Source organism: Anarrhichthys ocellatus, unplaced genomic scaffold, assembly GCF_004355925.1.
Source record: "Anarrhichthys ocellatus isolate YVR2014 unplaced genomic scaffold, GSC_Weel_1.0 scaffold32, whole genome shotgun sequence".
In the NCBI taxonomy this organism is placed as follows: Eukaryota; Metazoa; Chordata; class Actinopteri; order Perciformes; family Anarhichadidae; genus Anarrhichthys; species Anarrhichthys ocellatus.
In genome coordinates, this window is record NW_022280062.1 from 498056 (window position 1) to 514921 (window position 16866).

The 16866-nt window shown below is 42.6% G+C and overlaps 2 protein-coding genes across 8 annotated transcripts in view; both read left to right on the forward strand.

The window, feature by feature from the left end:
* Nucleotides 1-6090, forward strand: part of mapre2 (microtubule-associated protein, RP/EB family, member 2) — an 11683-nt gene extending 5593 nt beyond the window's left edge. For both annotated transcript variants that reach the window (XM_031865415.1, XM_031865414.1), the window contains exons 2-7: nucleotides 830-957; nucleotides 1560-1705; nucleotides 1807-2023; nucleotides 2266-2414; nucleotides 3680-3838; nucleotides 4635-6090. In XM_031865415.1, the coding sequence (XP_031721275.1) occupies nucleotides 837-957; nucleotides 1560-1705; nucleotides 1807-2023; nucleotides 2266-2414; nucleotides 3680-3838; nucleotides 4635-4733 (891 nt within the window). In that variant the 5' untranslated portion in view covers nucleotides 830-836 and the 3' untranslated portion in view covers nucleotides 4734-6090. The remainder of the gene's footprint in view (nucleotides 1-829; nucleotides 958-1559; nucleotides 1706-1806; nucleotides 2024-2265; nucleotides 2415-3679; nucleotides 3839-4634) is intronic.
* A 509-nt stretch (nucleotides 6091-6599) lies between these two features.
* Nucleotides 6600-16866, forward strand: part of spidr (scaffold protein involved in DNA repair) — a 28885-nt gene continuing 18618 nt past the window's right edge. For 3 of the 6 annotated variants that reach the window (XM_031865232.1, XM_031865230.1, XM_031865228.1), the window contains exons 1-8: nucleotides 6600-7068; nucleotides 7213-7359; nucleotides 7471-7525; nucleotides 7774-7950; nucleotides 8891-9033; nucleotides 11927-12156; nucleotides 12826-12938; nucleotides 14261-14480. In XM_031865232.1, coding sequence (XP_031721092.1) covers nucleotides 7054-7068; nucleotides 7213-7359; nucleotides 7471-7525; nucleotides 7774-7950; nucleotides 8891-9033; nucleotides 11927-12156; nucleotides 12826-12938; nucleotides 14261-14480 — 1100 coding nt within the window. In that variant the 5' untranslated portion in view covers nucleotides 6600-7053. Of the gene's footprint in view, nucleotides 7069-7212; nucleotides 7360-7470; nucleotides 7526-7773; nucleotides 7951-8890; nucleotides 10505-11926; nucleotides 12157-12825; nucleotides 12939-14260; nucleotides 14481-16866 lie in introns of those variants that run through there. The other 3 variants (XM_031865229.1, XM_031865233.1, XM_031865234.1) reach the window with 3 other exon arrangements.

Sequence of the window (16866 nt, forward strand, 5' to 3'; positions counted from 1 at the left end):
ACACACACACACACACACTAAAATACAGACTGTAGTGTGCATGTACTTTCGGTTACCAAATGGGCTTTAAAGGACTGACCTCCACAAACATATGCTGTGTTTTTGCAATGCATTAAAAAGATTCAGACACTCGCATGTTGTCAGGTAAACTGCAAACAAGATTAATAATTAAATTGTCTGAGCAGGATCAACTAAATTGCTTATATTTGTTAAATAATGGGAAGAGATGCACCTCAGTGGTCTTTGATATACTTTGCAGGTCAGGTAAACCCAATGTGTGAGAGTTCACACGTTTTATGCATTTATCCATTGTGCTGTGGCCATGCGGTGTAACTGCTTAATCTGTAGCTTTAAGGATCAAAGTTTGAGATCCCTGATGCTTTTTATGTTTTTTTGAAGCTTTCTTTGTATGTGAGCCTGAATATCCTCAGTGTAAGTGAGGCATGTGCCTTCGAAGCCAGCAGGTAATATTACATCCTAATCCAACTTTGTTGCGGCTTTCTATTCAGCATGCAGGTAAAATCAGATTAAAGGATCCCAGGCACAAATTCAAAGATGGCTGACAAGGTCTTATGCAAACTAGGTGTTAATATAGCTAATGTGTACCGCTATAAAGGTGTGTTGTCACTGTGCACCATAAGTTTAGAGACTCTTTAGATCAGCATGTGTCGCAAAAAACTGCAGGAAACTAGAGCTGCAATTAGACGATCGGCAGGGAATTCATGAGAAACCCTTTTAATGATGACTAAACTGAGGCAAAGTGAAACGGTAGCTTTATTCTAGATGCATTGCTTTTGTTTTTAAGTGTTGCTGTTTTTCTCTGTTGCAGTTGGGGGATGGCGGTCAACGTATATTCTACCTCAATAACCCAGGAGACTATGAGCAGGCATGACATCACGGCCTGGGTTAACGATCTCGTCTCTCTAAACTACACGAAGGTGGAGCAGCTCTCCTCAGGTGAGAACGGAAGGAAACGCATCTCTCTCCCCTCTCTCCTTGTTCCCTCTGTGTCAAAGTAGCCGTTTGAGATGGGAAGCGTGTTTTTAGGAGATTACATCTTCGCCTGTAGAGCACGGGGGGGTCAATTCATTCTGTGTAAGCTGGCAGTTAAAGCAACCTGTGGAAACATGCTCTCCTCTCTCTGGCAGAGGCTTGTCTATAAATACACTTGCAGCTTGCCGTGTTCTCCGGCTGTAACCAAGTAATCCAATTTCTAAGCTACTTGTTTGATGTGGATTACCTGTGTGTGCTCTCTAGTTGGGTTTATGTGAGTTTTATCTGATGGCTGACACACTGCCAGGTTGAGTTGGTAACCTCTTTTTAAAATGGATGAAGGTCTAACGAGGCGTCAGTTAATATTAGCCACGTTACCAAGTATCTGCATTAATAGTTATCTTTTTAAGGAAACCGGGTCAATGATCTGCACTCCCTCTTTCTTTTATTCCAGTGGATTTCTGTCGTGCAAAGTCATGTTAAATCCTGTCCTATATCTCGGCTCTAGTCTTCTACTTTTCGAGCGAGGGATTATGCACTCCACTAACATTTTGTTCCGTCTTCAGGAGCAGCGTATTGCCAGTTCATGGATCTGCTCTTCCCGGGCTGCATCAGTCTTAAGAAGGTCAAGTTTCAAGCTAAATTGGAGCACGAGTACATTCACAATTTCAAACTGTTGCAGGCGTCCTTCAAACGGATGAATGTGGACAAGGTGAGTCCCTTAACCGCACTTTAATCTGGTTCAGGGTATCTGCAGTTTCATTTTAAACTGCATGAATTTATATTTTATTCTCTTTTCCCCGCGCGATTCAGATTATTCCTGTAGAGAAACTGGTCAAAGGCAGGTTTCAGGACAATCTCGATTTCATCCAGTGGTTTAAGAAGTTCTTCGATGCCAATTACGACGGTAAAGAGTACGACCCGGTTGCAGCCAGACAGGGTCAGGATGCCATCCCCCCCCCTGACCCCGGTGAGCAGATCTTCAACCTGCCAAAGAAGTCCCACCATGCAGCCAGCTCCCCTACCGCAGGTAAGCTTCTCCTGCAGTGGAAAGGAACGGGAAGGCTATGTTTGGAGACACAAGGGCATGTTTTCACATTGATGTACCGGAGCCGTGGTATTATTTTCACATCAACAACTCAAGTGACTATTGAGTTCTTTCAATCTCAGAAAACACACAAATTGTGTAATTTCCTTGTGGGAGAATAACTTAAGTTGGTGTAACGTTGCCAGTCGTCCGTCCCTGAGTAATAAACCTTTTGTCTGCCGTAGGAGCGTCACGGTCGAGCTCTACAACCCCCAAGATCTCAACACCGACATCCAGACCTTCGTCAGCCAAAAAGATCCCCGCTATCACGACACCGATTCCTGCCAAAGGAGAGAAAGAACTGGAAGCACAGGTCACACATCTTACCGAGCAGGTACGTTTAGGAAACGCTCAATTCTGAACCCGTTATTCTGAAACTGACGACCAACAATCTGACCACCAAACTCTGTATTTACTTCACATTACTCACATTTCTACACTGACTTTGTTCACTTGTAAACTGCACTGATGGTAGAAGGGCTGCAGATAATGATTTTTTTAGATTAATCAATTAATCGTTTTATCTTTAAAGTTTCCGAAAATAATAAGAAATGCCCGTTGCCTGATGACGTGACGTCGTCGAACTCTCCAAAACACAAAGACATTCAGTTTACCATCATGTTGAACAAAGAAAAGCTTAAAGAGGCTGGAACCAGACACATGTTTGTCCTTTTGCTTGTAAAATAACTGAGACAATTAATACATTTATTTTTAAAAAGTTGTTGATTATTTTCCACTGATGGTTTCACCTCTGGATGGCTGTGACAGAGCGCTAAACATCATAAACTGAACAACATTTCTGAACACCTCCACTCTTTGATACTCTTGCACAAAAGGAAATGCAGCAACGTGTAAAATCATGATTCATTTGAATGTAGCCGGGTTATTAGTCTCTTATACCAAAGACTTCTGCAGCTTTTCAAGCCTTCACAACAACGACCATCTTGAGGTACGCCCGCAGCTTCTCTAAAAACATGTTGATTGATGCAGACCTATCCACGTAGATAAAGGCTGCAATAGCTGCCTACCGTACTTTTAAATATTTACTCAAAGTGAGCAAATAATAGTTTTTTTTTGTTTTTTTTTACTTTTTATTGATCTGTGTCAAAGTCTTGTTTACATCCACTGTGATGTAATAGTAGAAAAATACGACATGCAAAAGAAAGACGTCTAAATAAGTGTATTTTGCACTGAACACGACGGAGGAGATTTAAGATGTAGAGCTGCACATACACAATCCAGTGAAACAGAAGCCATGTAGAGATCCAACATGTTTCTGTAAACACAGCCAGTCGTTCTGAAAGTGAGCTGGAACTTGATTATGTGGTCAGAAGAAACCCCAAAGTATTGCATTTCAAATGCTACCAAATGAAAAAACATTGTGGTAGTTTTAATTTGACAACTGACTAAACGGATCAATAGATTATCTGAACAATGAGTAGATCAAGACTCCTCTCTGTGACTCATGCTTTAGATAACAGCAAAATCTGTTATTTGTCGAGTTGATTTTTGTGCGTATCTGTTGCCTTTTGTCTTTAACCAAAGTCCATTGTTTTGACGTTGATGCTAAACACAGTGTTGTGAATCTCCGTCCTGTAGATGAACACATTAAAGTCGGCACTGGAAGGCGTGGAGAAGGAGAGGGACTACTACTTCAGCAAGCTGCGAGAGGTGGAGCTGCTGTGCCAGGACCAGGGAGAAGAAAGCGCCCCGTTTGTGGATCGGCTAATGGAGGTCCTGTACGCTTCAGACGAACAGGTCAGTCCAGGACCCTCCTTTTGATCCGAGCAGGATTTATGGACAGTTGGAGGCTGTTTTGTTTTTTTTCTTGTCTGAGATAAGATTTTTAAATCATGTGGAAACATACTGTTTCATCATAACGTGCACCTTGCTCCGTTATATGCCTGTGCTCTCTCAGTAGCTCGCTCAATGTGACGTATCTTTTACTGCGCTGAGGATCGTGGGTCAGAACACCCAGAAAGTCACGCTGGCTTGCTCACTGCAAAATGTAACCAGATGCAGTGGTGCATCCTGGTATTTTTTTGGCATTCCTACCATGAATTGGGATATACTTAATCTCTTTCTGGCATGCTAAATACTGTGGTATTATGGGTATTGGAACGCACATTGAGTCTTTGCAGCCGGTAACAGACGGTTGTGACATGATCTCCGACATAAGCCTCTCTCTATATCTATATCTATATATATCTATATCTATCTATCTATCTATCTAAAAAAATATAAATAAAATAGAGGTTGTGTAACAATTCTCCTCATTAATGAGAGGAGGGAGTCTGTGATTTGACAGTGACAGGTTAATGATAATAAAAACAGAATAGCTAATAACTAAACACCTAGGGCCTACCTTCATAGATCTCTGTGGACATTTCTCCTCTTTAATTAATTGGGACTTGCTTATGGTTTTTCAGTCAACATTGGAAAGAACCCGGGAGGATTTTGAGACCTTACAGCCGGCCCGGGTCGGGGGAAGAGAATCGGAGCTCTACGTGGAGCATACTTCAGTAGTATTAATTTGTATTTTGTATTTTTTCAGGAGGGAGCAGAGCTGGCTGAGGGCGACGGACAGGAAGTGGACCAGGAAGCCCACGAGGAGGCGCCAGATGATCAGCAGGAGGAGCAGGATGAATACTGACCGCCATCATCCCTCACTGCAGTTACAACCCTCTTTTTAAATATGTGAGAACTGTTACAGGATTTTAATTTTTTCCTCATGGTTTATTTTTGTTCTCTCTCCAAGACTGAGCACATGAAGCAACCTCCTGAATAGAAGCACCGTCACAGTTTTTTTTATTGTTATATTTTTTTGTATCCCTCTGCTCACTGTTCGATGTTTTTTGTGACTTTTGGTGAACTGCTGCGGAGGGTTTGTGGAGACGACCTCCTCCAGCAGAACAAGCTCAGACCATCACAGAAGTTTCTAAAGGACTGTGTGTGCGCATGTGTGCGTGCGTGTGTGTGCGCGCGTGTGTGTGTGTGGAAATACAAATCCTACAGTAGACGTGATGAACCGCTGAAGTTTAGACGGGTAACTGTTACCTGCCAGTGCAAGTGTTAACTTCCCAGCTTCTTTCCTTTTTTTTAATTTTTTTTTATTTTGCATATCAACAATAATAATCACGAGAATGCAATAAGCAAAGCCCTGAAAGGGCTCGTAGTAGCTCTTATTTAACCTCCTTTTCATACGTTGCACTGACATTTGACTCTGTTTTGGACAATCTGTCCATCGACCCTCACCATATTATTTATTATTATTATTATTATTATTATTAAGCCTTAGGAATAGTGCGAGATTCTGCATTGTGTCCTCATGAAGGAGAACAATACAGCCAGTGAATTGTGAATACGATGTAGTATAAAGCCAAGTTCTGACTGTTTCACAACTGTCCTCTCAAATTTTCAAGATAATCAACGATGTTTTATTCACGCCGTACAAGGCAGTTAACTCTGTATGCCATAAACGTAGGGAAGGAAGAAACGTTATTGTGGACTAGTTTAATTATGATGCAGCATTTTAAAGTTTTTAACCTCGGCTGAAACTTGTGGTCTGTTCAGATTTCAGATGTTTTTTTTTTTTTTTTTAAGCCACAGGTCTTAGGGAGTCGGTTCACTGAGTAATTTTCCAGATATATTCCAGTTAGTACATCGTATACCCTTTCTTAATATTGCATTTACTAATATTGAACTGGGCAGTGCACCATAATGCTTTAGTTATATATTATTGTGTAAATGAAAAAGAATGTAAACATGTACTGTCAATAATTAATGAATGGTAAATGTTTTTTGTTTTTTTTCACGTCCCACTCATTATGCATTCCCCAAAAAACGTGTTGCATGTTTGCATTTTATTTGTGAATAACTTGACCTGCTTTTTACATATTTAATAAAAAAAAACTAGTATGTTAAGTGAGCTTTTTGTATGTTTAACCTGCTATTTGGAAGATGTTGAGATTCGGATGGATTTGCTGTAATAAAATTACGTTTCGAGTCCACGGGAGTGTTGTCGTGTCACTCCAACAGCAGCAACCAGCCCTGACCATAATTATAGCAACTCAATGATCTGCTGCAGGTGAGGTTAGATTCTATTTTTAAATTTAGGTAAATCCTTCATTAATTGGGTCGTGGTGTTCTATTGTGACCAGTTGTAAGATTATCAATTATAGTACCAAAAGTATAAGCAGTCAAAAGGGCAGAATGGCCATTTCCAGAATAATATACATAATATAATCAGCTGGTACGGGTGGAGCTAATTTAAAGTACTTTGTATACTGCTGGGTAACCTAATCCATAATAATACCTCATTTATTAGTTGATTTATGTATTAATAATCGGAATCTGCAAAGTAATTTTGTCAAATGAATGTAGTGCAGTAAAAAACACAGTATTTGCCTCTGAATTGTAGTGGAGTAAAACTATAAAGTAGCACAAGGATGGATGGATAGATAGATGATATAGTTACTTTATTAATCCCACAAGGGGAAATGTTTTCACTAAGGCAGCATTTATGCTACAGATAAATCAAATAACAGTAAAAAATATAAAAATTAAAATGCACAATATATACAATGAATCAAACAAACGTGGAAATACTCCGGTGAAGTACAACAAGTACTTCAAAATTGTACAGTACTTGAGTAAGAGTACTGTACTATAGCTACCTTCCACTGATGTAATTTTAAATGAGAAGCTCACACACACAAACACACGCACACTCACACCCGGGCGGCCTCCGGGCCACGCTGTTGAACAATGAAACGCACCCCTCTTCTCTTCGGATTGAGCAACAGATGAACTCTGTGTTCTGCTCGTTAGTTTGCAAACTAGTGAGTTAAGCAACCACCGGCAAACCGCTACTGCACAACGACGGGTCAACACAAGACATGTAATGACATAGCGTTGTGTGAACACACGTGTAACTTACAGCTGTGGCTTAAACTCTATTTTATTCTGTCGCCATGTCTTCCAGAAAGGTAAGAAACCAGCCAGCTAGCTAGCTAAACTGCTAGCCACTTTATGCTAACATTTAAAGCTACAGGCTAGTTAGCTTTTGGCTGAATCTGCCTGTTTACCTGTCATGACATGTATTAACTGGTTTATTACTTTCCCCTTTGTAGCGTAGAAGATGCTACAAGGACGTAAAGTGTGTTTTCTTCCCGGATGATGTCGTAAACCAAGTGGGGAGAGAAGCTCCATCACTTTCATCTGCGTCTAAGAGCTGGGAGACGTGTGGAGACAGTTTTGTGGACACTCCAGTGATAAAGGTCGATAACAATGAGATGCATATAATCATATAATACTCGCATTACCTTAAACTCTCATGCATTATTCCCCCTGGTGCTCTGACATTGTTGTTGATGGTGTTTTTGGTGCAGAATCTCAAGACTCCAGGGAGGAAACTGTCTGAGATAAGAAAGTCTCCTGCTTCAGGTAACTAGTTGTTTTAGTCTAGTTATGTTGTTTAGTACATTAAGGGATGTGCAATGTGTTTATATTATATTGTTACTGTAAATATATAGTAGATGGTAGTAAATAATGTGTAATCTTGTTTACTTATTCTGTGAGTGTGGCTACTCGTGTCTCTGAGGTTTTAATTGTTAAAATTTTAAAACAGTTGCCTCATCTTTTCCCGACCATGGCGTGATGTTGTCCTCTTACGTCCTCCTGTGTTTGCTCAGTGCAGACCAGTGCTGGTAAAGAGGACCCGGTGCACATTGCGTGGAGCTCCAGTGACAGTGAACAGTCCGACGATGAGACCCAGGAGCAGCAACAACCTCCTCAGAGACCATCAGGGAGACCCACGGCTCCCCTTCAGTCCTACACCAGAGCGCTGCGCATGCTCCGCACTGAACGAGGTACACTGAGTCTGTTGTGACTTGCTGAGTCGTGGCTGGAACATGTTAGATTGTTCTAACTGTGCACTTCAGCTTTTCATGAGCTGACGTTTGTTTTGTCTCAGACATCACAATTCAAATCATGAGACTTAAACACAGTTAAGTGTGACAACAGTTCACTCTTCTTGTCTGAGAGTGGAAACTATCTTCTTATTTTACTCTGCAAGAAAGTGAATAAGTGTTTCATAAAAGGTTGAATTATTACTCTTTTGGAGTGACTGGTATTTTTCAGCCTGGACCCTATTTCTCCATGTTTTTGTGTCGGAAGTGACTATACGGGGGTGAGAGTGCTGCAGCTGCTAAACAGACTGAAATGACAATCAGTGGCTCAGATTGTTATTGTAAGTGTCTCTCTACATTATTGAAAGAACCCGACTGGGAAATAAAACCTTTTTCTTTAGCTTCGTTCGTCTTTTTTTGCTCGGACAAATCTCGTTCTGAAATGTGGCGTCACGTCAGCATTGTGGAAATCATCTGAAAGTTCAACCATGACACTGAAAAGCTTTGAAGGTGGCTCTGAGCTATGTTTTTCTGTACTCTAACCCAACAAACTGACTACAGCAGCCCTCAGACTAGTTTCATGTCTCTGTAAGGTCCTTTCCATAATGTTGACACTTGAAATAACAATCAAAAACGATATTCTGAGCCTTTTAATGGCAAAGAAAACAACTTTTATTGAGGTTGAGGAGTTGGCGCAAGCGATTAAATTGTGTCTCCCTCAATTCCTGACCAATTAAAAAAATTATTATCCCCAAAAATGTAGTCCAGGTTGAAAAATACCAAAGTTACTCTTTAAGTTAAGGACCTGTGGTCACTGCTGTGAGAAAAAGCTAGTCAGTGGAACTCAAGTTGAGGTGATTGTTTTCATGTATTGATTTCTTTTCTTTCTGTCTTTCTTTAGAAGACCTTCCTGCTATCGACACAGACAGCGATCTGGATGAATGTGAGGAAGATGCTGAAGAGGACAGCGGGCAACAAATCTCTGACTGTGAATCAGAGTCCTTTGATGAGAAACAAGAAGATCTGTCTCTTCAACCTACAGATGTGAGTGACCTCATTCTGATACGTTCTGTTTCCTCCACGAACTGCATCCGACGCGCTCATTTTCTCACGGTTCATGTGTTGTAATGAACACTAGATGGCGCCACACAACCACTTAACACTCCATAACTCCAGTGTGTTTCTAATTAATAGTGTTCGGTTGACTGCCAGTGCATGCAGTTGTCTTAGAAGTATTGCCGTAAGTGTCAGTACTTTTCCGAGAGTCCAGTGAGACACCAGATGATTGTCTTCTCACTGAGATGAGCTTTACCTTCAGTTTTGGCCTTACATGAATGTATACCTCTCTGCATAATTCAAAATAATACTCGTGTTAATATGTTTTTTAAGTCTTCACATCAGCGTCGTTTTTACTCGGTTTCGTTATTATTTGATGGTATGTTTAGCCAACGCACCACTAGGTGGAGCTTTGCATGTCCTGAAAGAGCCCGTCAGGCTCAAACCAGCAAAACTCCAGTTTTAGTTCATAATCCAATCTGTCAAAGTTCACAAGCTGAGGCAGCAATAAAGCCCTGACTGTGTGTGGAGGGAGAAGCTGCCTCTTATCCACAAGCACATGTTAAATAATCAGACAATAGATGCTTTTTATCCTCTGAAACGCTGATGTGTAAAGAATTGAATCATTTCAATATCGTTATTCATGGGAACCAAAACACAGAAATGCAGAAATGCCAAATATTTGATTGTTCCAGCGACTTAAATCTTGGGATTTACTGCATTTTGTGTTACGTTACAGTGATTTAAAACTCTTTTTCAATGATGTCAGCTTGGGCTCTGCCTCCATTTTTCCCTGCTCACTGAATATGAACGGGAATCAAAGTAAACAGCAGATTAATCTATAAAGAAAACAACCCTGAGAAACACCGGGTAATATGATGCATGCGCTGTGGTTTACTGAACACACTTGTCATGTTTCTAGTGTTATCATAGCAGTCCATCTGTCGTGGGCCCTCCTGTGTGCCGAGGAGACTTTGACTCCTTCAGGATCAGTGTTTGTTGAAGGCAGAGCCGGCATTTACGGCATGTACAAGGAGTGGTGAAGGTGTTAAGAGCGCACACAGCGCTTTAATAGTTGTAGCACACGCCTACATCATGTATTTGACCTGCTAGACGCGGCCACAGTACTGTGGCGATGCGGTCTTTGTCGGTAGCGATTTTGGGAAGCGTTCCCTGAACAGGATGGTGATGATTGAAGCCGGTAATCGATAGAATCGGCACAGCGTTTGTACAATAATGTGCCGGCCAATTGACAAACTCAAGGTGCAGTTAAGTCACAAGTATCTTGAGTTTTTTTGCAGGCTGTGTGTCGAGAGGAAGCAGATTAACATCCCCCCCACAGACCCAGCTACTTCCTCCTGTCACAGTTTAATTTGCTGCTATCAGCTCTCTGGGGTCAAACCAGACTTCAGATCACCTCACTGGAGGCTTGTGGTCGAGGCCTCCTAGAAAGACAGAAGTAGGTCCTCGTTTTTCAAATGTGGTTGTACTGAAATGTCTCTATGTTGTTGTTTTTTGACTGTGCACATTCAGTAATGGGAAGAACATTTGGGTATCTAGCTTTTTTTCCTTTTTTTATTTTGGAAAAGCATTAATTTTTACAACATTTTGCACATTATTAGTATTACTGCGAGTAGGTTCTCATAGCGTTGTGCACACATTAAACCAAAAACGTTTTGCAGAACGTTCGATAACTATTTTACTTCCTGTTTCCTCACGTTTTTCCTGTTCAGAGGTTTTCTTATAATAACTTTAATTATTTACAATTGGACCAGGATGCTTTCACCTTCTAGATTTTATAAAAAAGAAACAAAAGGGTAATTGGCATTCTTTTTTAAATAACGTTTCAGTACAAAATTTGGTCATTTTTATGCAATTACAGCAGCAAAAAATACCAATTTGAATTTCCTCGCTGCCCGGAAAGCTTGCTTACACACTGCCACTTTTAAATCTGAACCGGATCTAACAGGATACAGAAGAGACCATCCCAGTCCAAGTCAAAGTTTGTAGCTCCACATAAATGTTCGGCTGACTCACTCCACGTATGTCTGCCAGATTCCTCTGTTATTGTACTAGCGCTGAGAGTGGATAGGCGGAGCTGTGAGGGCGGTTTTTGCATCTCAAGGCCGCTTCCCAGATGAAGCGTGTCCCGGTCCTCTGACAACAGCCGCTTGAAAAAAAGGGTCAAGAACCTCGACCGCATCGGGGCTCTTTGCTTGATCAGGGCCGTGTCAACAGAGCACCGCTATAAACATATGTTTTACTACTGTTTGTTCAGGGAAACATGCGAGTAGTGAGGCCGCAGCAGAGCTCTGTGTACTTACAATGCTTCTCGGTGCCGGGTGAAAACATTTTTGAGCGGCGGCCAGGAACATAGTGTTCCTTTCTCTCCGTAGCTGGTTGGAGTGTGACGTCTGCTGGCACGGCGCCCAGCAGGGCCAAGTTGATTCAAATGAGACAGCACGTTGGAGCCCGGTATGCTGGTCTTGTCTGCACATGACAGGAACTCGGGTTTCTCCCGTGAAGTTTTCCATGAGAACCGAGTCCCTCAGGTGTAGTGAGCAGCTATGCAGCAAGAAAGAAAAAAAGCTTCAAGCCCTCACTTGTGAACGTATCAGCCTGACAGTGTAGTATTGTACCATATCCCCACCCACTGTATGATTGAATTTATTAATTTAATCTTTAATGACTCATTATGAATTTACCGAAGGCTGAGGCCTTTTTTAAATATCTAATATCCTTTTAATATGAAGAGGTAATTTATCTGCAATTTAATACTGTAAGATGTTCAAATTAACTCAAGCGTGACATGTTTCAAAATTGGGTCAAATAATAGTTTTTTTTAAGGTAAATGAATAAATAATCGTGCCTCTATCGCTAGATGACAGAGCTGGAGATCTCCGGCTACGTGTCTGACGGCGAGGACGTTGACGTCACGACGACGTCGAGCCGACCGGACTCTCCTCCCCAAACTGCCGATGGCAGCAAGAGGTCAGTGAGCGACTGGGTCAGATCTGCTCAGGCGATGCTGCAGACGCCTCAGAAGCCGCAGTCGGCGAGGCAGTCCAAGACTCCAGAGGACTCCGCCAAGAAGAGAAGGAAATTTCAAAGGTTTGAATGTTGTTCTTGTTTTGAAAAAGCCACATTAGGTGCGCACCAATTCAGCTCTTTGTACCGTGAATCTGAATCTGATATCTGAACTATCTGCTGATTCCCAATCCGATAATTGTTTTCCCTTACCCCTCCCCCCTTTATTTATTCTGCTGACTACAGTGTGTGTGTAATATCCTGCAACATGATGAAGTGTCAGCAGCTCGCTATAAATGAATGAATGATCGCAGAAACACAGAATTTTGACATTAATGTGGGTCTTGTTTAGCTGATAGCAGCTTAAGTATTGGCTGATCTGGTAGATCTGATTAGAACAATCGTCCCTACCTCACGCTATTTTATATATATGTGTGTATATGAAGTGTATTGCCTCATATTAAGAGCACAGAAAGTAACGAGACGTATTGCTCGCTGCCAGACGTCAATGTTTCCACGGCAGGGCGGTGATGAAAGGGACACCTGGTGTCACAATGTGGGTGCTAAATGTCACCGCCATCTCCAAGCCCACCGAATCTGACAGATGGCTATCTGTAGCCGTCGACAGCTTGCTGTTGTGCATCAGAAAATCAAATTTCTTTTGAGATAAACAATTCTGCACAAGCTTTTGTTTGAACGCCACGTGAGTTCATCAAGCAACATCCTCTATTGTCTGTTTGTTTGCTCGTACAGTGGAGGTCTCGCTGAGAGGCTGAATCGACTCCAGTGCAGACAGCGGTCAGCCGTCAGCTTCTGGAGGCACCAGTCCATCTCTGACACCTCAACAACAACAACAACAACAACAGGTGATTAACACAAACCTAACGTGTTCTCCACGGTTACACCGCACACATTCGCCTCTGAATCACCATTCACATTTAACAATGAACTTTGATTTGCGAGTGGGACGAAGCCCGCCTCTCAGCAGTGTGATCGTATGGAGGGGCTGATCGCTGTGGCCCTGAACCGTGAACTCGGTATGTAGGTGACAGGAAACTGCTTGCCTGGTTCCTTTTTTTTTTTTCTTCCTTTTTGCGGTGTAACCAAACCACTTCTGTTCTCTCGTTGTGAAGTGTGTCCTTATAATAGGACACAAGCAGCAGCTTACAGGTGACGGTTGATTGTGGAAAAAAACACCCACCTGATGCAACGTAGCGTTCGCGGTCAGTCGATGGGTTTATTAGCGTAAAGAGTTAAAGTGTGGAGGTTTATGTTTTCTACAATGATGGCTAGCTCTGTTCATGTCGAGTTCTCAAACCTTTCAAGTCAGATGTCCTGAGTGCATAGTTAAACTTTTTCAGCAGAGTTTGTGTATTATTTGTTTGTCTCACTGCGTGGTAAATGAAACAATACTCTTACCACATCATCATGCTGTTACATGACACCTGTTTATATTTGTTGCCGTAATTTTCTTAGCGTGTTATGTAACACAGGCCGCAGGAGGACTCGAGGGCGATCTCAGGTTTGGCCGACTGCCTGCGGTTATTCGGATGATTTAGTAACCTGGGACCTAAACGCACAGAGCACAAATGAAGAGCTTCGATTTCATGTTTGGACAAATGCATGCTAAGACGTAATCGCTCTCTAGCGATCCCTTTTTGTTAAGAGTTTCTTATTGTATTAAAATTCCCCCTCCGGACACTTTCGGGGACTGTTGACGCACGTAGACGCTGAGCTGCAGCGACTGTGAGCGCTCCATGCTGCAGTTTTCACATTTGAATGCAATCAACTTTACACACAGAAATGTGCACGCAGCCAAGTCGCTGTCTTATCGCTGTTTGATATACAGCTTCAGGGCATTGTCTCCATTTGCTTTTCTTAATTATATCTGTCGACTGTATTGCTTGGGCCAAAAGAAGCAAAGTCAGCTCCATAGTGAAATTCCAAACATTTGCACACTCACCCAGTGGGATTGGCTGCGTTTCGTGTCCAGCTCGGGCTGAGTCAGTCACAGCATCACTGTGATGCGGTGCGAACTGCTCTGATGGTAAAAGAGAATTACTCTCATAGCGCATAATGAGTCCCATGGAGAGCGAGAGTCCGTGAGAGCATGAGTACACTTTAGCGTACGTACACTGAAACATGCACACACACTCAACATCTGTGTTGTTGTTGATCTGCTCTCCAGTGGACAGGCCTGGCGTGCTGTTGCTGGAGGTGCTGGAGGTTCAGGAGGAGTGCAGCGTGCAACTGGCGCACTGCGAGCACCGCCCGCCTCCCGGAGAGGGCCACCAGCACAGAAAGCCTCTCTCTGAGGGACCAGCTCGTGTGCTGGTGTTGTTCAACAGAGAGACCGCGGCCCAGCTGATCCCTGCACCCAGAGACATCGTGCACATATACCCGCCATGGTAAGAGGATGCAGTTGATGTTTTAAAGCCCCCCCCCCCCCCCCCTCCACTCTTTTTGTCCCTTTACCTGGGTGTTTGACCCTCACTGTGCAAAATAATGTGTGTGCAGAGTTCAAAGGAAAGCTTCTCTGTGCTCACCTTAAATCTGAGTTTAACACGTGAACATATGAGCGGGGTTTCATGACATCACAACGAGTTTGGAGCCAATGCTGTGTCCAGTATGCAACTTACAAAAGTGTAATGAGGAAACTCAAAACCTCCTGTGGACATACGTTGAGACTGGACTTTTCAGTGAAACAGAAAAGACATGTTGTTGTGCAGTGAGTCAAAAGGAGTAGATGTCATTTTACAATATCTTTAGTTGTTAACTGACACTTTTTGTGGGAGAAACATGTCTTTTCACATGTCTTAAAATGGGTCCTCAGGGGGTGTTTAAATGAAAATCTCATTTTGCTGCAGTTCTATTTGAATATTTGGGGCTGCGGGGTAGTTAGCGGGGTCTGAAAGTGACAGCCGTTAAGCACCAGCTGCAGAAGACTTTGACTGGGAGGTAAAGTAATCAGGACCATTTGTCACCTTCGGGGGTTCTCCTGCTTTTTAAGATGAATTGCAAGCTGTTTAAAGAATTGGTGTCACCAAATTATATGAGTTTCGCTTGAACCAATGACGGACAAAATTCCTCAGTAATGAATCAATTATCAAAATAGCTTTGGATGAATTTTCATGTCGGTTGGTGTTTTGGCGATAATAAGAATATATAAATGTAACTATATGGTTTCAAATAGAGCTGACGACGGGAGGAAGACCCAAATCTGTGAAAAATGAATATTCTACTGATCAGTGTTTAACTTTTTCTTGCACTTCCCTGTTTTTGATTTTTAACGGCATCATGTCCTACCAGGCGTTCAAAAAACTACACAAAAAAGACACGGTTACACAATTCAAGACTGACTGCAGGACAAAGAGTAACATGACCTCATGAGATAATGCTGAGGAGGCATTCTGATCGACAGAATACAACACATTAAAGCATTGAAAAAAACCTTTTCTTTTGGGTTTTAAGTATGAAAATGTGCTGCTCTCAGCTCACAATAGTAGGCAGCAAAGGCCCAGATGTGAAGGCAGGGCGGAGAGGCTAGGAGGGGTAGTGTGCGTGTGTTTTTAGGATTGTTTTGGAGCTGGAGCGAGGCAGCAGTTGACTCCAGCTGTTGGGAGTTTAGGTTGAGTGTACTCTGGAATATCCAGGCTGGTGGAAGCGTAGGGGCCTCCTCAGTGCTCTGACGTCACGAACAGCTCCAGGGAATGCTTCACATTCCTCTTCCTGGCAGTAGTTAGGTCATTTCCAGCAAGCCGGGGAAAAAAAACACAGTGGGATTATTTTCTGGAGCAGAGAGTGGAGGGAGCCAAAGGAATGAGATTGAAAACACATGGTGGCTTGAAAGTACCTCTGGCTTTAGCACCTCTCCTTTCCTGTTGTATTTCATTCCTGAAATCACCAGGAGGAGTAGAGCCCCCAGCAAACTCTCCCATTTACTCTTTCAAAGAATCAGTTCTCCTCTGAACAAGCATCCTCAAATCCTCCTTTGTTAGTGTAAACCACTTCCAGCAGTTACAGCATTTGGTCTACATTTTAAATCAATCAGTATAAAAAAAAAAATCCCTAAATCATAACCAATAAAAGTTGATGTCATGCTTCATATTCTCTGAAGAGATATTCACTTGTCCAACTCTTAAAGTGACAGGACAGGCTGAAGTGGAAAAACCCGGAATTTAGCACATCAGAGTGTCTGATGAAGTCCTCCAATCGGTTTCCTGTGTGACACTCGGCAGGGGTGAACTTCCTGCAGTGAGTAGGTTGGCTCCTCCCACCTGCCACGCCTTGCTGCGAGTGGGCCGTGGCCTGAGCGGAAATACCTGCAGGGATTGTTCACCGTGACGCCAGCAGCCGGGGCCGCTCCTTAACTCGGCTACCTGTCTGATGATGATACCGGCTGCTCACTCACCTGTTCACAATGGGGTCACGCTTCCTGTTCACACGTTGTACCTGTTCTCCTGAACAGGACGTTCCGCTCTGGCTCTGGCTGACTTAACAGACCTCTGATCAGATGTTGGACTGATAAGAGTTGTATCCGACATATCTGTGATTATGCAGATTCGTCAAGTATTTGTTAAATCAGGACAGCAAAATGAAGAAGTAAGACGGCAATAAAAACAAGATTAGTGAAGCTTAAACCCAAGATTAGACAGTTAACGAAAGGATTGTGGCTAAGTGGATAGCAGGGCTGTCTTTTAATCAGAGGGTCGGCGGTTCGAGCTCCGGCTCCACGCATGTCGATGTAGATGTGTCCATGAGCAAGACACTTAACTCCAAAATTGCTCCCGTAGC